Below are 21,476 nucleotides of genomic sequence, written 5' to 3'. Positions count from 1 at the left end.
TTTTTAGGGCAGGTCTAAATTTTAATTAAACTCCAGTCACCACTGTACCCTATGGTTCTTCCTTTCTCGTCTGCTTTGGTCGAATGACTGAGTATGATAGGTGAGGGGAGGAGCTATATAGCAGCTCTGCTGGGTAATTCTCTTGCAGTTTCCTGTTAGGAAGAGATATATTTCATAAGTAATGGATGACCCGTGGACTGACTACACTACAGGAGAAAGGAATTTATCAGGTAAGCATAAATTATGTTTCTTCGCCGCTAATTTAGCCAATTGAAAAGCGGCATCTGTAATGAAAGAATTAGCTAGCTTGAGAGCCCTAATTCTATCCAGAATTTCATCTAATGGGGTCTCAACCTGAAGAGCCTCCTCCAGAGCCTCGAACCAAAAGGATGCTGCAGTAGTTACAGGAACAATGCACGCTATAGGTTGGAGAAGAAAACCTTGGTGAACAAATATTTTCTTCAGAAGACCCTCTAATTTTTTATCCATAGGATCTATGAAAGCACAACTGTCCTCGATAGGTATAGTTGTACTCTTAGCCAGGGTAGAAATAGGTCCCTCCACCTTAGGGACCGTCTGCCACGAGTCCCGCAAGGCGTCAGATATGGGAAACATTTTCTTAAAAGTAGGAGGGGGAGCGAATGGAATACCTGGTCTATCCCACTCCTTAGTAACAATTTCCGAAGTCCTCTTAGGGACCGGGAAAACATCAGTGTAGGCAGGAACCTCTAGGAATCTGTCCATTTTACTCAATTTCTCTGGAACTACAATAGGGTCACAATCATCCAGAGTCACTAAAACCTCCCTGAGCAATAAGCGGAGGTGTTCTAGTTTAAATTTAAAAGCCGTCATATCTGAATCTGTCTGAGGGAACATATTTCCTGAATCAGAAATCTCTCCCTCAGCCAGCAAATCCCTCACTTCAGAACATTGTGAGGGTACATCGGAAATGGCTAATAAAGCGTCAGAGGGCTCAGCATTTGTTCTCACACCAGACCTACTGCGCTTCCCCTGCAACCCCGGCAGCTTAGATAAAACCTCTGTGAGGGTAGTATTCATAACTGCGGCCATATCTTGCAAGGTGAAAGAATTAGACGCACTAGAAGTACTTGGCGTCGCTTGTGCGGGCGTTAACGGTTGTGACACTTGGGGAGAATTAGATGGCAAAACCTGATTCTCTTCTGACTGAGAATCATCCTGCGACATACTATTAGTAGCTAAAATATGTTCTTTACAATTTATTGACCTTTCAGTGCATGAGGGACACATTCTAAGTGGAGGTTCCACAATGGCTTCTAAACATATTAAACATTGACTTTCCTCAATGTCAGACATGTTGAACAGGCTAGTAATGACTACAAACAAGCATGAAAACACTTTATTTAGTGAAAGAAATAACAATCTAAAAAAACGGTACTGCGCTTTTAAGAGAAATAAAGCATACACGTTCTGCAAAACAGCCTAAACATGCACCAAATTTTTCAAAATTTTGTATGTAGACACAATATAGGTAGTTAAGATTGCATCACAACATTTTTTAACAATTAACCCCTAAATTTCCAAACCGTATCGAAAATAGGCCCAGATCCGGAAAACAACACTCTCAGCACCTTGCCACAGCCCTGCTGTGGCCCTACCTGCCCTCAGTGGAGTAAAAGCTTCGATTTGGCCCAAAACATACATCAGGGCCCTCAGGAGTTAGAGCATGCTGCTTGCTGATAAAACTAACTGCGCACCTGAGGCGCGAAAATAGGCCCCGCCCATCACACTTGATGTCTCCTCAGCCTTAAAGAACCGCACCAGAACGGTTATAACTAGCCATGTGGGTTCTGAGACCCAAAAGTTAAGACATGTGTGCCCTTAATAAAGTTTGTCCAAAACGTTATTGCCCACAAAAACGTTAAAGCACTCCCAAATCAAAAAACCTTTGCTCACAAACATTTGCAATTCAGTGTCAACCATATTTGTAATTGGCCCCATATGCAAGCTAAGTACTGCCCTTCTTTTAGCTCTAGGATTACTGCTTACCCTTACCCTCCTGGGTATAATGTCAACCCTTCTGAAATACACAGTCTCTCCAGAAAAATATGACTGAACATACCTCATTGCTGCATAGCATTAAACCGTTCCTCACACTGAAGTTTCTTGTACCCTCAGCCTCTGTGGGAACAGCAATGGACCTTAGTTACAAATGCTAAGATCATCATCCTCCAGGCAGCTGTCTTCATCCATCTGCTGCCTGAGAGTAAATAGTACACACCGTTACCATTTAAAATAACAAACTCTTGCTTGAAGAAATTAAAAACTAATATTTTATCACCTCTTTCACTTTACCCTTCCTAGTACTTAGAGTAGGCAAAGAGAATGACTGGGGGTGGAGCTAAGGGAGGAGCTATATAGACAGCTCTGCTGTGGTGCTCTTTGCCACTTCCTGTTAGCAGGAGGATAATATCGCACAAGTAAAGGATGAATCCGTGGACTCGTCTTACCTTTATAGAAGAAATATAGTTTCTGGCCACTTTGAAATGGCCACCAATATCTGCCCACTGATGATGTCACAATCCAAGCTTCAATCACAAAAGCGTCACTAGTTGTATTCAGCAGATTGCCAATGCTATTCAGCAGAGTGTCCTGATGCAGTCTAGTCGGATTATGATGTCATTAGTGGGTGGAGTTTGGCGGCGATTTCACAGTGGCCAGAAACAATATTCTTTTGCTGCATGATATAGAAAGAGGTGCAGGTGGGTATGTTCAACTTTATCTAAGGTAAGACTTTAAGATGACTAAGGTGTAGACTATCGCTTTAAGTGCATATAATACATATTTTTATTAAGTAAGAATAATTTGTAATTTTCACCAATTGCTTTTGTTCAATGTCAGGAAACAAAATCTAATATAGATATTCTTAATTTATTCTAATTCAACACAAAGACCAGTAGCTATCCTTACAGCTTTGAATGATTTCTTCCTGTTTTGGCCTTTAAAATAATTTGCTAGTTAATAAACTTGTAACATATGTTTCCATTCTTTCACAAACTTTAAATATTAAGGTGTATTTTTTTACTAATAAATCTAGTCATACAAAGAAAAGGGCAATGTATTATCAATTAAAGGGATACTAAAACCAAAAAAAAATTTCATGATTCAGATAGAGAATGCAATTTTAAGGAACTTTCTAATTTACTCCTATTATCAATGTTTATTTGTTATCTTGCTATTTTATTTGAAAAAAAAAAAGGCATTTAAGCTAAGGAGCCAGTCAATTGTTGGTTCAGAACATGTGAAAGCACTTAACCACCAATCAGCAAGGACAACCCAGGTTGTGAAACAAAAATGGTCTGGCTTCTAAACTTACATTCTTGCTTTTCAAATAAAGATAGCAAGAGAATGAAGAAAAATGTATAATAGGAGTAAATTAGAAAGTTGCTTAAAATTGCATGCTCTATCTGAATCATGAAAGATAAAATTTGGGTTCCGTGTCCCTTTAAGAATTCTGACAATGTATATCTACTATACATAGGTAATATACATTTATATAAAAAAGTTCTCAGGACTTTCATAAAACATATTCTATATTTAGAATGTAAGAACTTTTGTGATTCTTTTAAAGTAAATGTTAACTAATGTAGGATCTAAGACACACAAATGCACACATATTTATCATGTATCTATCTATCTATCTATCTATCTATCAATCCACGCGTATCCATGCATTTATACATTACATTTTCTAATATTTTAGCAATTCCTGCTCTTTAACAGCTAACATATTGAAATACTTGTAATATCAACAAAATAAAGTTTAACAATCACTTAAAAAAATCACTATAAATAGTTTACTATAGACATTATTTGTTCTTTAAGATTATTTTGTAATTGAGAATACTTTCCCAGCCAGGAGTAATTTTATGGTGCATTTTGGTCTTGATATACAAATTGCACAATACAAAAATAATTCTTATACCATTAACAGCACTATTTATACATCATTAAAATGTTAAAATATTTAGCTTAAATTAATATACATACATGATTGCAGTGTCCCTAGAGTCACATAGATATTAACAAAAATCCAATATCAGTATTATATATTTTAGTATATTTTTTATAGAAGGATTAAAGTTTTTGTGCAATTTACCAAAACAACAGCAGCTGCAGGTCCAACAAAAGCATAAAGCAGTCCACCTTCAAGTGACAGCCAGCAACTGGAATGGAAATTTACAAAGAAAATCATGTACACTGTCAGAAAGAATTAAAGTCCTTTTCACTGACTTGGCACAATATAAAACATGCATTCTTTTGAAATCATGCAAGAGAAAGACACTTACACACTAGATTAAATCAATTACCACAAGTGTGTAAAAATGAAAATATAAAAATCAAAGAAAAGGTTTCCAAAATGAACGCTTCAATTTTGGGTCTCAGCAGTTGGATTGATACTTGGCTCCAGAACATTTGAATAGACAGTTCAAGGCTGGTTTCAAATTAGTTTCAGAGATTATAAAACATGTCACGATTTTAGCTTATTTTTTTTTTCTCAAATGTGCTGTTCTATAAAGCAATATTATACAAGGAGAAAGGGGGAAACAAATATAAATTAAATAGATCTTATATCTAAAATGTAAAGATTTTTAAAGAAGTGAAAAGAAATGTTAGATCTGGTGCTAAATAATAATTATAACAAAGATTCATTGTGAATGATATGTCTGAGATTAAATACTTCAATAATACTTTAATGGCCCTCATTTCAATCCATTGGAAAAGTGGCCATTTTAGTCAGAAAAGTAACCATATTATGCATACAGTCTAACCAGAACAACAGACTGCCTCACACTTACAATGGGTAAAGATAAAAACATATATTAATAAAAAACAAATAAACAAAAAAAAAAAAAACATGCTTTTCTAATTGCATGTGTGTGTCTGGGGGGGGGGGGTGTTCCACAGCCCTTTATTGAAGTAAAATCTATGCACAAAACATACACTTCTAAACTATAGCCATATACATAAAATATAATACATATTAGCGAGTTGATTCAGTACTGATGTGTTTAAATGTAGCTTTTTTACTTAAAGGGACACTGAACCCAATTTTTTTCTTTTGTAATTCAGAAAGAGCATGCAATTTTAAGCAACTTTCTAATTTACTCCTATTATCAATTTTTCTTCGTTCACTTGCTATCATTATTTGAAAAAGAAGGCATCTAAGCTTTTTTTTGGTTTCAGTACTCTGGACAGCACTTTTTTATTGGTGGATGAATTTATCCACCAATCAGCAAGGACAACCCAGGTTGTTCACCAAAAATGGGTCGGCATCTAAACTTACATTCTAGCATTTCAAATAAAGATACCAAGAGAATGAAGAAAATTTGATAATAGGAGTAAATTAGAAAGTTGCTTAAAATTTCATGCTCAATCTGAATCACGAAAGAAATTTTTTGGGTACAGTGTCCCTTTAACCATTAATAATAAAGCAAGATAGCCGCATAATGAATTAATTTAATTTGTTTGCATAATTGCATATTTACATATTTGTATCACTATTTAATAACAATTATAACAAAAAGCAATATGATAATATTTCTGGTGTGACTGTGTACATGTTTTTTTATTTAAAAGTTTGATTTCAGCTTAATGCATTTTTTTAAATTAAATCTGTCAATTATTTTGTTTATTTGTAAACGGAGCATGAGCCAAAATGTAGCGTTAAACACTAAATAACTTGTTAAACACTAAATAAATGCTAAATATAATGATGTATTTAGAGCAACATTTAATCTGAGAATACTATGTAGATTTTGTTTTAAAACTATGTTATTTGTTTACATGTTGAAGAAATACATGTCACGTTTTAGTTTTCTTAAAGGGATTTCTGCTACTATGTTGCATGTTGTCAAATAGGTTTGTCTTATCTAATCTCTACTGCTGAAGACAATTATGAATTTCAGATAAAAAAAGAGTCAGTGTAAAGTATGCAAACAATGGCTGTGTAAAACATACCAATACCAATGTTAATTAATTAATTAACAGTTTTACTGCTGGGCCGCGCACAAAACTGGCCTTAGAGAGAAAACTGCCTGTGAGATGTTTAATAACTTCATTAACTCATTTAAAATGGGTACTAACTGTCCTCAGCAGAGGATATCCGAAAAGAAGAAAGTTTTATTTTTATTATTTATTTAGAGATAACACTGCCTGTGAGATGTTTAATAACTTCATTAACTCATTTAAAATGGTTACTAACTGTCCTCAGCAGAGGATATCCGAAAAGAAGAAAGTTTTGTTTTTATTATTTATTTTTATTTATTATTTTGAAACTCAAAAAAAAAATGGAAACTCTACAAATTTCAGAATTAAATTGCAGGCAAATGTAACAAAATAAATAATGAATGAAAATATATTGTAAAACCCCAAAAATAAACGTATATTACAATAGTAAAGTGTTTAATATCCCTTTAATATTAACTGCACAGTGGGCAGATAAAAATAAGGGGTCTCTCAGGTCTCTCCAACTTTACAAGCCTATCTAATTTGCAAGTCACTGTGTTATTATACATCATTTAATTAGACAGTCAAAAAGTCAAAATGAAACGTCCATAATTCAGATAGAGCATGCAATCTTAAACAGCTTTCCAATTTACTTTTATTACATTTGCGGAGTTTTCTTAGTATACTTTGTTAAAAAGTACCTGGCAACAGTGTGTGCAAGAATGTTTTAAACAATGTCATATATATATCGGTGCAAACTCTGCTGCCAATGAGTGCCTGTAGCATTCTATTGCAGCTGTGTTTGGAAATATGTATAGCATTGCTATAAATCTTATTGCAAACACTTTTTCCAGGTGGCTAAAACACATGAATGATCCTTTACTCACCTCAGATTACTCCTTAACAAAGGATACAAAGAGAACTAAGCAAAATTAACAACAGAAGTAAACTGGAACGTTGTTTAAAATTGCATGCTCTATCCAATCAATTTAAGTTTAATTTTGACTTTACTGTCTCATTAAAGGAAGTCTACACTCTGAATTAGCTGTATAGGATAATGTAGAAACTAATAATATTGGATAAGCTAGAGAGGTAAATCTAGAATTGCTGGACAGAACACTTAGTGAATCTTCTCCAGTGTCATGCTAGCTATTGGGCATAATTTCAGATATCATATTTAAAAACTGCATTAGAGGTCCTTTAGTTAGCAGTTCAATTATCTATAGATATATCTGATGAATACAAAGAAGGACATTTAGCAAAGGTGGATTTGTCAAATGCACTGGGAAAATGATTCAAATACAATTATTTGCCCTATCTAAGTATTCATGACATTTCAATCTCGATTATAAACAGCCGAGTGAAGATACTATGAGAGATTATCTTTTTTTTTTATCTTCAATCCACAGAAATTGTATTCTGCTGTAGTGAAAGAGACACAAAACAAATGTATTATATTTCATGCAACTTTTCCACTACCACAGCAAAATGTTGTTTTAACAAAAGCAGATAATTTTGCATACTTTATTTGCCAACGTATCTGCTTTTTTTTCTAAGCTAGTCCATACAGTCATTCTATTTTGTTATACTTTTAAGAAATGTCGCATTAGCTAGGAGGTTCGACCTCTAGATGACTTCTTAGATAATATCAATGTTAGAATGAGACGATGACTGAAAGGACCACTTTACAATAGAGGTATGTCAATTTAAAAAAACTCTAGGAAGTTCATACTGATGATCAATAATTATGGTCACTGCATCTAATCCTGTTTTTTTGTTTTTAAGATTGTGTGGCCAACAATCTTCTTAATACATTGTTTGGTTAATATAAAAAAGTGTAAGTTTTCAAATCATATCTTGATAAATAGAGCCAAGCATGTTTATATGTTGTAGGTTTAAACAAACAAATTGTAATCAAGTCTATATAATAAATAAAAAGAGAGACAATCAGTTAAATAACACAATAAAGATCTGTTCAGCTAGTGTGAACTTCTTACTAGGATGGAGTTCCATATCCCTTTGCTTTTGTGAAGCCCATTGATATAGCCACAACTAAGGCTGGAAGACCTAAAGAAAAGTATAAAACAACAGAAAATATGTCACAGAACTGAACACAGTACAAACTAAAGTGCCTAATCATCAAGTATATTCATTGAAGTATTACTGATAAAAATAGTTTTAATTGATAAAATAATGGATTACCATTTTTTATTAAAAAATAACCAAACAAGCAAAACAAATGAAGATGAAAGGACTTTACTGTCCTACAAGATAAGAGCTGTATTCCCTCTTAGTTAGCTGTTAATGGTATGACACCTGCATTCATTTTGTAGTTGTTTTTTTCTCACAATGACTGATGCTTTTTTCCAATCCAGAAACTAGGATGTCATGTTCGTTCTCTGCATTATTTATAGGGTTTGATCCCATGTGATTTTATGTTCAACTACCATAGATCTGTGTTAGAAACACTTTTTGTTGCAAGAAGTTCTTCTTAAATTCTTGTATGTAGTTTCCATATCTAGATCATACAGCCATAGTTTAAAATTATTTTATTGTTTCTAATATAACCTGATTCATTTTCAGCATTAAAGGGACCATAACAGTCGAAAAATGATATGCTAATCCGTTAGACATGTCATTCTATGGCTGTTGACCCTGCTCTACTGGGTGTTTAATCCCCAACTCAGATTTTCAACTAGTGCTGCCTATTTGATCAGCGATGGGTTCTGCTTGGGACCAGCATTTCACTGCAATAAATTTCCCTGTATATGAAGAACATTGGAATGTGAACTATTAATAACTCCTGTTGGTTATAGCACTGTGGGTTTAATATGGTGTTGGGTTAGTGTGTGAGCGATAAGTGCTAGAATTTTATTTCTGCTGCGCTCTCCATTGAAGTCTATGTGGAGAATAAAGTTAGCAGGGTCACAATATTCAAAGTCCTTTAGTTAACGTGTGTCAGGTTTAGCTTGCACACAATATTTTTAGATTAGAAGAGTCGCACTACATTTATCACGTTTGCGATATAGCAATATCCCGCCTGCGTTAAATTGCACATGTATTACAAGATGCACACAAATTACAAGATGAAAGTAATTATGTTTGCATGAGTGCAATCGAATTTCAAATACATTGGGTTCACGCGACTTAAGACCCGATATCGCATGCGTGCAAATGTTTGTGCTCCACTCATAAACTGGCACTATGGTGTTGATTTATTAACTGTCAGAAGGACATGATCCACTGTAGCTGATCAAGATTGCCCGGCATCACTAAATGCCGACAGCATACGCATTTAACATTGCGCAAGTGGCTGCTTGTGTGTGACCAATCACGCATGAGCAGAGGCTGGCAATCACCTCGGATGGACTTGTCTGATAATCGCTTGATAAATAGAGCCCATTTTATTTTAAATACATTTCTGTTGTCCAAGTCTAAACATTTTTAAAAAAAATATCCCTTTTTTTTTTCATTTTCACTGCAATTGTTTTTCAATAGCCAAACTCCACCTGCAGACAAGTTTTTTTTGCACATGCACCAAAAACATTTGCTTTATGATTTATCAGTTTGTATAATCTATAAGACTAAAATTAACTATCACTGAAGTTGTGTAGCCAACAGGAAGATAAAAGAGATAACTGTGTCTCTGTTATCATATTACATTTTTAAGAGACAAACAGAGTATTACAGTATTTAAGACCACTGTTTCTTAACCTCCCCACAAACCCTAAGCTGGCAGTTTAGAATCACACCACACCCTAATGCAACTGGGGGGAGGGGGGGTTGATTTACAACAAATGACCCATCGTTTGCAATTAGTTTGGCCTGCAGTAGTTTGGAAACTAAATATTTTTTATAAAAGTCAAATGGTATAAAGATGATATAAAAATAACTGTGTTTTTTTTTAGTGAACAAGCCATATGGCAAATTTATTCTAACTATAGGTAAAGTTCATTTATGGGTTAATATAGATTACACAAGATGTGACATTTATTCATGTACAGCCCTTTAAATGTAACTACACTGCACTGTGGCCAAATTATTTTTTCTCTCAACAAATGGTGAATATTTAATTGCAATACAATTTTAAGTGAAAAATGCAATGTATTACTGAACTATATTAAGTTAATGATTATTACAATTTATTAAAATAAAGGAAGACAAGATTCTCAGGTAAAGTACTTGTCTGTCTATTTATTATTACATGAGCAAACACTTGTCCAACCCTTGTGCAACAAATTGTGTGACAGCAGGGCGTATAAATAACCCTGGGCAGATTAATCCAGGGTGATTAACTTTGCTAGTTGTGAAGTGGCAGAGATATTAGGAAGCATTGACATTTCAGGTTTGCTTGAGCTTTCTGAAGCTGCATCTACAAATTCATAAATGGAGCGCACATTCACAAACTTAGTTTAAATCTTGATGACTAAAATGTCATAGTGCACCTGCTAATACTGGATTTTGCAACAGTAAAAGTAACTTCATATTAAAATGAGCTATTAACAAGATTGGCAAATCCTTTTATGTTCCTGTGCTATTTTTTGCAGTTATTCACCAAAGTTCACAGATATTTCAATTCTTTAGTGAATGGGCTTCATAGAAATATATAGGAATAGATTAAACAGGGCAACTAAAGAGGTTATGTAAGCTTTAGTGAATTTAAGAGCATATGTTAAACAATACAATTTTGTGTTAAAGTATTTAAGAGATTAACCATTATTACAATACCACAATTTTTTTTTTACAAAATGTATACTCTGTTGGAGCATCATTAATTGTCTCAAAAGCAGGGATTATACAAAATCTTATAATTAGCTGTATTAAAATGATACATACATTACTCATGTAAAACATATTGTATGCATATGCACGCACTGGATGCCAGTGCAAGTTAACAAGTAGAACTCTTGCTGCACAAATTATTGTCACATGATAAATTAGCAGCACAGAAATGGTCGTCTATTTGCTATGAATGAATAATTTATAGAGCAGTATATTTTTCAAATGTTGTTTGTTTTCAGCTGTGGATAAATTACTTACTGTAGATGTTGCTAGGCTACCACTTTTTCCCTTTTTAGTGTATTTTTTTCTGGGCTTAAAATGTAAAGAGAAAGGTGGAAGCTATATTTGCTTCCCTCCCATTGATACATACTTTGTAATATTTCACACATTGGGCGCCATGTACTAAGAGGATGAAATATATTTTAAAAACTGTAATCAATAGTAAAGCATTAAAACATTCATAATAAGGGATTGCATACTTTATGGTACATATAGATTTGATTATTGGTTTTACTCTAAATTGCATAAACACTGACTTTAAAAGTGATACAGATCTGTGCTATGCACAGCTCAAGGGACCCTTATATTTCAGCAATCTGTCACTTCTGAAGAAATCAATATGAGCAACAAATTAATCTAACTCTTGTGGCCAAAACTATAAAGAAGCTGTGTCATTGAATTTTCATAGTCTATCTCCCTAGTAGACATTTTCATTTTGACTTTTATTTCATTTCCAAATACAAAAATAATGACATGGATCACCTATCTCTGAACGCAAAGGAATAGGGACTTGTTTATAATACGTAAGCTAACAATGGTCATCAACAGACAGACAGATGGAAAGATAGATAGATATACATACAGACAGATAGATAGATAGATAGATAGATAGATCATAGACAGATAGAAGCAATTTTAAGATCTGACAAATATAGGATTAACATTATTATATGCAATATAGGTTTTAACAAAATAAACTATAAATACGTCTCCAGTGCAAATTAAATGTTTAAAATTTAAAAACCTACCCCAGCCAAGGCAAAGGAAGCGTTTCCTGATTACTCTTGTTCTGATCTTTCCTGTCACTGCCATGTATGACTGCCAGGCTTCTGTCAGAACCCAACAGAATGAAGCCAAGAAAAAAAAGTGCAGGAACGCCGTAGTCATGGTGCAAATACCCTGTAAATAAATACATAAAAAAACATGTTTAATTTACATTAGCATCATAAACATTTTTTATCAAATGTGTATTTGTTCATGTGTTATTGCATTTCCTAGGCCATCTACTTAAAGAAACATCAATGGCTTTTTTATTAGTTACATTCAAAAAGTAATTTAATTATGTATTGAAGTTGTTGATAAAGGGGTGGGCCTGTGCTGAGAAAGAGAATACAATTTCAACCAACTTTCCAATTTACTTCTATTATTTAATTTGCTTCCTTCTCTTGTTATCCTTTGCTGAAAGGTTTATCTAGGCAAGTTCAGGAGCAGCAGAGAACCTAGTTTCTAGCTGGTGATTGGTGGCTGCATATATATACCAATTGTGATTGGCTCACCCATGTGTTCAGTCGGAAACCATTAGTGCATAGCTGCTCCTTCAACAAATGATACCAAGAGGATAAAACAGATTAGAAAATAGAAGTAAATTAGAAAGTTGCTTAAAATTGTATTCTCTATCTGAATCATAAAAGAAAATATTTGGGTTTCATGTCCCTTTAATAATCACAAAATGATTTTTAAAAAGCTAACAATATGCTATTAAGCATAAAAGTTAAGACATGTACACACTTCTGAGTTTTTAAACAAAGGATACAAACAAAACAATAATAGAAATCAACTGGAAAGTGTTTTTTTTTTAATGTTTAATGTTGTTAAAAAAATGGGGCTTCAAGTATTTTTTAGACAGGCTATTTTTTCAGATAAGTCAATGGTTATAGGATGATGCATTTGGATTGACACCTGTCTGACAGGTCACATGATAATTACATTTTGGTCTATTTCCTTTTGTTCAATATTCTGTGCACTGAATAAAGCCAAGGACCTAATTTAAAGCAATACATACACATTTGTCTATATGTGTGGGAACATATGTTCTTTCTTCCAATCCATACTACTTTCCAAGACTTTAATAGTCTTTAACAAGTGTATGTTAAAACAGAAGTTCATTAAAATAAAACTAAACTTTAAATAAAGTTTTCTTAAAAAAAAAATAATAATATTTTTTTTCAGATCATATGATAAAATATGTGCCTGCCCTAACTTAATTTTTAAGAACTAAATGCTGTGAATATATATGATTCAAGATTGTTGCTTACATTATACATCTTAAATTAGCGAATTTCAAGCTGTTAGTCAATTAAAGTGGAGCCTGCCCTTGTAATTCCACAAAGAGAGGTTGTAATATTATGTTTTCATGCAGCTGTAATACACAGGTATATGGATAATAAATTATGTGGGGGAAGCATGAATTTATTATAGACTTACCATCTCTTTAAATAAAATGTTGTATTATTGTGTCTCATTAATCTGTCCAAAATTGTTTTTTTATGTCTCATCTAATCTACACCCTATTGTTCTTGTTCTCATTATTGTTAAGTACAGTACAGCTCATTTACTCTTGCATGTACTGTGCCTGGGGGCTAAACTATTTTCTCTCTTTCTACTATCCCTGCTACAAAATCAGCCTCTAAAATTCTTCAGTAAACATGTTCAATTCACTGACAACAAGGAGAAAGTCCTCTCATTATCATGAATTCAATTGTTTTCATTTTTATTGAGATTTATCAGCCCTGCTTACATAGACAACTCATTCACAAGGATGCACCCATATCTATCTATCTAACTATCTGTCTGTCCAAACATACATATGTATCGGTATATATTCATATAGATATAAAGGAAAATATTATTTTTTTAATTAAGGTTTATATATAGAAAAATATATTTAAAAAAAAACAAAACAAAAAAAATGTTTTCTTCTAATTGAAGAACATAAGAAAGTGAAGTATTGCTAATGCACCATCCGCATTAATGCAGTTGATCTAGCGCAGTTTCAGGTTAGCACGTGAGTGATGAAATGAAAAGGCTTTCTAGCACGCCTCAAAGAAGTCAATGGGGAGAGAGAGTTAGCACGATATATGAACTTCAGAAGTTAGCGCAAGAGTAAAAGACTCAGGCGCGCTAAATTTTGAAGTTCAGATATTATTTTTAACTTATAATACCAACTCTAACCTGACAGCGCAATGTTTTTTACCTTGAGTGCAGTTAGCATTCATAAGCAATAAAAAATGAATGCACCACTTGTAAGCTCGCTCATTGAGTCTTTGGGTCTAGATCTCTTTGTAGTATAATCTTGAATATTATGTTGACCCTTTGGTGTCTTACGATTACTCTTGGAGACTATTTTTGTTTGTTTTGTGACTAAGCAAACAACAAATACATTTTGTCACTACTTGAAAGTATTGACACACATTCTTAGACATGTACATTCAAAATCATATCTGCCAGGTGTAAACCAAAAATTAGGACATTTTTTATAATTCTGTTGAAAAAAAATAATCTAAACTATACATTGTTACAAAAACACTCCCAGGTGGGCTATACAAATGGACAGTTTATTTTCACATTGTTTTTTTTTTTTTCATTTGATTCTGTTGTTTGTCAATACATATTGCTACTGGTGCTTTTGTTGTAGCTTAACACACCTTTGTATATTTACACAATGGTATATACACTTCATAGTAACTCAATACCTGCCCCTCTACAGTATACACATTTATATTTATACCTTCGACACACCAAATAGACTTATCACTAAGCAAAACACTTTTAGGACCCTATAACTTCCTGATTTAATTGCACATTGTTGATGCATTTATTGGTCTATAATTACTGTCCTGTGATGTCATTAGGATGTGACCACTTATGTTTCTCTACGCTAAAGGCCCCAAAAAATCAATTTATATAGCGTTATCAGACTTATCAAGGGGTATGTCAGAAAAGAGGTGGAGTGACATCACAAAAGAGGCGGAGTCTTGTTCCTTACCGGACCGTAAGCAGCATTCAGTAGACACTGTGAAAACACAGTCTTTGTTTGCAGTGGGTCTTTGACTGGGACAGTCTCGTATGTATGCCTTGTGTATAACTTGTTTTTAAATAAAGTGTTATATTCTTGTATCCACTTCGGATTTATTCCATGTGGAGTTTTAACCCAGCTGGAATATCGATCTTTGCCTTTGTATCCTATTAGGAGTTTTCCTGTGCCTTAATATCTAGAGCTTGATTTTGAAGCTCTAGAGAATGTGAGTACCGTTCTTTGTTTTTTTAATATTTGAATAATCACAGGACTTCACTATATGTGTTTTTCGTTTTTTCCCTGAGGTTCATTTGCAAATAAGTATCACAAATAACCATCATGATTACCTACCCTGTCACATTTATCCTTTTTGTGCACTATCCCATTTTGTTTGTTTTTTGTGTATATATATATATGAATTACCCTTTATACATTGTTACCAATGTACCAGAGGATTATGGGTAAGATATGCAAATTAGATGTGCAATATCTCAGGCTAACTTAAATTAATATGGCTTTTGCCATGGAATGAGTTTCACTTAGCAGCAAATCAAAACCTATCTTCTGTTGACAAATGCTTATGGCCGCAAAACAGCTGTGAAGAAGTGGTTTTGTTTCTGCTGCACTTGCCCCACTAGGGGACTGCTGAGTTTTAACACAGTATCAGAAGCAAAAATCCTGAGATATTGCACATCTAATTTACATATTTTACCCAAAATCTTCTGGTGAATTGGTAACAATGTATACAGGGTAATTTTGGGGTAAAGCAAGCTGGGGGTACTTTCCTAGATGTGCTAATCCTCTGTGCAACAATTCTTTTGCTCTTACTGTTTATATAAAAATTTGAAGAATGAGAAGTTTAATAATTGGTTTAATGTACAGCACAAAAAAACCCATTAAACACAGACCTTAAAGAGCTTATCAGTAAGCTTGTGTGTGATAATACCATTATTAAAAAAAAAAACCACTGGGAATTGTTTCAGTCTAGTAAGCTAAATATACTATTCCGTATTATGACTCATGGCTTATATGAGCTCACCATAGCAAGAGGAATTTTAAAAAACTGCCATATAGAAATATGAGTAATTTGGAAGCATTAGTCTCCAATTTTATTGAAAACTCTAGACTTCCATAGCATAAAGCTACAATGATCTGTGAGTTACTGAGCAAGAATGTACATTTCTCCATGTCCATTAATATCCAACCTGTCCTATTTTCTTAGTTATAAAATAGGATCCATTCTACCGTGGTTACAGTAGTACTTCCAGTAAATGTATTTAATAGTACATAAACGACAGTACCACTTACGGATAGAAGTGATATAATTCTTATCTTTTTCGAAAATATAAATCAGTGTTTTTCTGTATAATATTTTGTGTTATTGTGGAAGATATCATTAAAATATACATTCTGTTCTTGTGATATCCTAGAGAGGATGGTTTGTTATACAGTTATGCATGTGTAAATATTATTATAGACTATCAGGTGTAGCACTGTGTGTCAAAATGCATTCACAGGAAAATTCTTAAAAAATCTACTGTACTCCACTGGGGAGAGGCCTCCATTTGGGAGTTGGTAATCCCATTTAACTCATGAGAGGTGGTTTGTATTAGGAGTTGTAACTTTGAAGAAGACTTAATGGCAGTTTAGTGAGTACAGTTTATTGATGGTTAGCACTGTTTGTAATAATATCATCTGTTATAAGAGATTGAATACAAACTGTAAAAAAAATGTTTTCAACTTCTGTATTCTCATTTTCATATATTTATCAATAAACAGATGAAATAAAATAATAAATAAAAATCTACTGTACGTTATTGTCCACTAAAAATGTCAATCATGTCCCAGAGGTAAACAAACAATCTTAATTAACATGCTAATTGATGCACTTTCTCTCCATAAACATGCAAACATATCACTTTTCCATACTCAGTGACATATTTGTGTTAGGAATGGAATCACATGCATCTTTTTCATATCTCGCATTTGCTGTCACAAACACCTAAGAAATAACCTGATTTCCTAAACTTTGCTATATAGATAGCAGCATGTATCACTAATACAACAATATGTGTGGCAATACATACATGAATAAAATCTTACTAAAATAAATTTAACAAGAATGTAGCATCCTATGTAACAAAAGGACAGGCCAATTAGTCTCCAATTTAATTTTAGAAATAGTACATGTTTTTAGAGACATACTTAGTTTTTCTTCTGTCCAAAATTTCTTGAAATGTTTTTTTTTCAGGTAAAAGCTGATATAATCTCTTGCAAGGACTGTAATAATTAATGTATACAGTGAATGTTTTTAATGATCTTTTGCTTTAATAAGCAAGAAAAAAAAATATTTGCTTAAAGTGTATGTAAAGTTTCATCAAGTAGTGCCCGGTTTTTAAAAATACTATTAAAAACAGGGGCACTTTCATTGATGAAACTTTACATTGCACCATATTTGTAGAAATACTTACCTCTTCGTCTTGAAAGCCACTCCAGCGCTTCGCAAGCCTCTTCCTACGTCACCAATGACGATTCCGTCATCCTCCAATCATGACTTCCCCCCGGGGGAAGCATTGCCTAAAGCAACGCCCAGATTGGAGGAAGGCCGGAATCATCATTTCTGACGTAGGAAGAGGCTTGCGACGAGGCTTCATGTCCCTTTAACCATAAAACAATACAAACCTACAGATAAAGTAATGGAAGAAAATGGAAAAAAAAATCTCATTGATACCATTACTTTCGCCTGTATTAAAGTCAAGCATTTTTATCAGTATTTACAATACAGAGTAACAAGTATGAGTTTTGGGGGAACATTTTTTCATAAAAAATAGAAACATTTTTTGTCAAATATTAATACATACTGTAGATAAGTGATTTAAAATAGAATATTTAGCTCTATATTATGAGACAAATGCAATTACAATGGTACACATGCTTGATGCAATAACAAGTGAATAATTAAATATTTCACCTGCATTTTAATCATTTTGATACAATTAGTTATGAAGGTTGTATGCATATTATCTTATATTCTTCTTTTGACCATACATCTTTAGCTGGATAGATATTTGTAGCCACTATCCATTTATACTAATATTGCATTTATAATTCTATCTGACTCTATTACCCAAGAACTTTTGTTCATGACCTCTCACCATGGTATTACTATATTTTTAAAAATTCTTTCATACGGTAAATTATCTCATACGCAATTATATATTAGCGAAAGATTTTAATTACATAATCTCTCTATTTTCTACTCCTCAGGTACAAGAATAGTAACTCATTGTTCAAACATAAGCTAACTATATGGTTTATGTTAATTAAAAAAAAAGAAAAAAAATTCTTTTACTTTAAAAAATAAAAAGGAGGAGGAAAATGGATGCAAGTTATTATATTAACTTTAAAAAAAGATGAGGGCTTTAAAATCATAGAAAAGGAGATTATTTATTGACGAAATAATTCCAAAGCAAATGGTCATGATTTTAAATTAAATAAAGGTAGTATCTGAAAAAATATAGAAAAAGGATTTAATTCACATCTTGAATTTGTTTACACTGGATGTTCTAGAGATAAATAAAGCAAAATAATTCAGCTATGAGAGTATTATTCAAAATGGGTGTCATGAGTGTTAAAAAGAACACAAATGTTTTTATAGGAGAAAAAATAAAGGAGATTTGGCTAATATCAAGTTATAGGGCTCCATGTACGAAGCAGCGGAAGCTGCTCCGGAGCCCTTGCGGGGCAGACCGCTGCTTTTTACACCCTACGCCCCCTCTGAGGTGGCGAAGGAAAATCACAGAGAGCTCGCTCTCGGTGATTGACAGCCCCTTCAGTTGCGTGAATGAAGGGGCGGGCATTACACACTCCGATGAGTGTGCAATGATAAATACGGGCAAGCGGATCAACAGATCTGCTGCCCATGTGTAGCAAAGGCGGGCAGACAGCTTCGCGAGTTGAGAAGCTGTCCGCCCGCCACTTAGTACATGGAACCGATAAGGTTAGTTTGTTGTAAAGGTTATTACCTTACCTTGTTGTAAAGGAGATTATTTGGATAGAGAATACAATTTTAAAATAGTTTCCAATTTACTTCTATTATCAAATTTTCTTCATGTTCTCATGTTATTCTTTGTTGAAGAGGTACCTAGGTAGGGTAGGTAGTTTGCACATGCCTGAAGCACTTACATTACTGGAAATAGTGCTGCCATCTAGTGCTCTTCCTAATGTATAACATTGCTACAAAACTGTTGCCATATAATGTTGCAGACAGGTGAAAACTTCTGAGCTTATATCCCTGCTTTTCAACAAAAGATAAAAACAAAACAAGAAAATTTGATAAAAGCAGAAAATTTGATTTTTTTTTCAAATTGTATGCTCTATCTGAATCATGAAAGAAAATGTTTCGGCTTTATGTCCCCTTAAGCATTGCATTACCTATATTTTTTACATTTTCATTACTGTGTTTTCTACTACCGACATGTAAAGTTGCATGAGGTGCCCAATATCTTGCACATCAAATACAAACCCCTAGAACCTTAAAAGTAGGGATGCACCGATACCGATACTAGTATCGGTATCGGTGCCGATACTTAGCATTTGCACAAGTACTTGTACTCGTGCAAAATGCTCCGATACCTCTACCGATACTTTTGGAGCTGCTTTGAGGGAAGGAGGGATGTGACGCAAGGGAGCTTTTGCCTTTACTTCTGCCCTTAGTGTAGACACGCTGCCACGCTGCCACGCTGCCACGCTAACACAAATTGTTTCAGGAGAACACGCTACAGGGGGTGGGCGGACCCAGTGAGAGAGCACAATAGAGCGACGGCGCGTGGAGGTTTGAGGTAAGCTGATCTATAATGATGATCAGTATATGCATAATCTTGTGTAACAGCAAAAATTGGGCATAATTGTAGTCCCAGTCTAATTTAAACGAATGTATGCTTGTTTCATATTCAATGCAATTGCATATTTATATCAGTGTCAGTGATATAAGATTTTTGGCAGCAAGTTATCTACAAAACGTTACATACGTTTTTCATACATGTCAAAATATGGCACAAGCTAAAAAAGGAGACTGTAGCTAAGTATTAAATAAAAAGGTCTCTTTGCTTAGAGCATTTTATTTTTAAACAAAAACGGTTTGTTTTTTTGCTTATCAAATAAAATAAAAGTTAAATTAAATGTATGAAGTCAAAGTTCCACTTCCAGAATGCTGCAGTGCTTTTCAGGCCACTGTTTTATATGTTTTATTTATATTTTATACATTTTGTAAAATATGGTTATGGACTGGTAAATATTAGACCATTTTTTCTAAATATATTTAGCTCTGTAAGGTATACAGAACAAATTTAAATTCAGTAATTTTGAAACAAGCAATTCTCCCTATATTAATTCTTAATATTTATGGCCCTGTTTAATTTTGTGATGCAGTGTGTTAATTTGCCTGTTAAAAAATATTTCACCTCTAACATGTCTCTCTTTTGGAGCAAAGATACTCTTTTTAAGAGCAAATTCATTTCTCATGATCCTATAAATGTTCATTTTTGAAAACCTTCTGGCTTTCAAAGGGAACAACTACCCTTACAAAAACTGGTAAAATCAACCTTTGAATTTGTGAAGCGGGGCATGTGTACTTGTGTAGAACTTAATACATTGTACATGAATACATTTTTATTATTGGCTTTCTGGACAGGATTTTATATCATAAAATTAAGCTATTTTTTTATAGAGACTTCTACGTCCCTTTCAGTGTAAATCATGATTTTGCAGCTGATTTATTATATTGTGTCACGGTAGCATGCTTGGTTTCTTCAACCCTAGCATGCTTAGGCATTGGCAGTACCTCTTCAATCCTCTCACAGATTTTATTCCAAGCAAACTCCTTCTGAATTTTATACACTGATAAAAGGGACAGTAAAGTCAAAATTATTCAGAAAGAGTTGTGTTTCTGGTATTCTTTGTTGAAACACATATTTTTATATGCTCACTAGCAGAAATACGCTACTGGGAGCTAGCTGATGGTGGCTGCACATATATTCATCCTGTCATTTTCTCCATTAACTTGTTGAGCTAGCCCCCAGTAGTGCATTGCTTCAACAAAGTGTGTCTGTGTGAGAGAGTGTGTGTCTGTGTGAGAGAGTGTGTGTCTGTGTGAGAGAGTGTGTGTCTGTGTGAGAGTGTGTGTCTGTGTGAGAGTGTGTGTGTCTGTGTGAGAGTGTGTGTGTGTCTGTGTGAGAGAGTGTGTGTCTGTGTGAGAAAGTGTGTGTCTGTGTGAGAGTGTGTGTCTGTGTGAGAGTGTGTGTCTGTGTGAGAGTGTGTGTGTCTGTGTGAGAGAGTGCGTGTCTGTGTGAGAGAGTGTGTGTCTGTGTGAGAGTGTGTGTGTGTCTGTGTGAGAGAGTGTGTGTCTGTGTGAGAAAGTGTGTGTCTGTGTGAGAGTGTGTGTCTGTGTGAGAGTGTGTGTCTGTGTGAGAGTGTGTGTGTCTGTGTGAGAGTGTGTGTGTCTGTGTGAGAGAGTGCGTGTCTGTGTGAGAGAGTGTGTGTCTGTGTGAGAGTGTGTGTCTGTGTGAGAGTGTGTGTCTGTGTGAGAGTGTGTGTGTCTGTGTGAGAGAGTGTGTGTGTCTGTGTGAGAGTG

The 21,476-nt window shown here is 34.0% G+C and overlaps 1 protein-coding gene across 1 annotated transcript in view; it reads right to left on the bottom strand.

Moving 5' to 3' along the window:
- Positions 1-21,476, bottom strand: part of ADGRB3 (adhesion G protein-coupled receptor B3) — a 1,326,607-nt gene that overhangs the window by 129,400 nt on the left and 1,175,731 nt on the right. The window contains exons 20-22 of the mRNA XM_053710414.1: positions 11,799-11,949; positions 7,986-8,055; positions 4,139-4,205 (exon numbers count right to left, since the gene is read on the bottom strand). Of these exons, the coding sequence (XP_053566389.1) occupies positions 4,139-4,205; positions 7,986-8,055; positions 11,799-11,949 (288 nt within the window). The remainder of the gene's footprint in view (positions 1-4,138; positions 4,206-7,985; positions 8,056-11,798; positions 11,950-21,476) is intronic.

The sequence above is a fragment of the Bombina bombina genome, chromosome 4 (genome assembly GCF_027579735.1).
Source record: "Bombina bombina isolate aBomBom1 chromosome 4, aBomBom1.pri, whole genome shotgun sequence".
NCBI classification, from domain to species: domain Eukaryota; kingdom Metazoa; phylum Chordata; class Amphibia; order Anura; family Bombinatoridae; genus Bombina; species Bombina bombina.
Note: the sequence above shows the minus strand (reverse complement) of the source record. Positions and strands in the feature narration are given on the sequence as shown.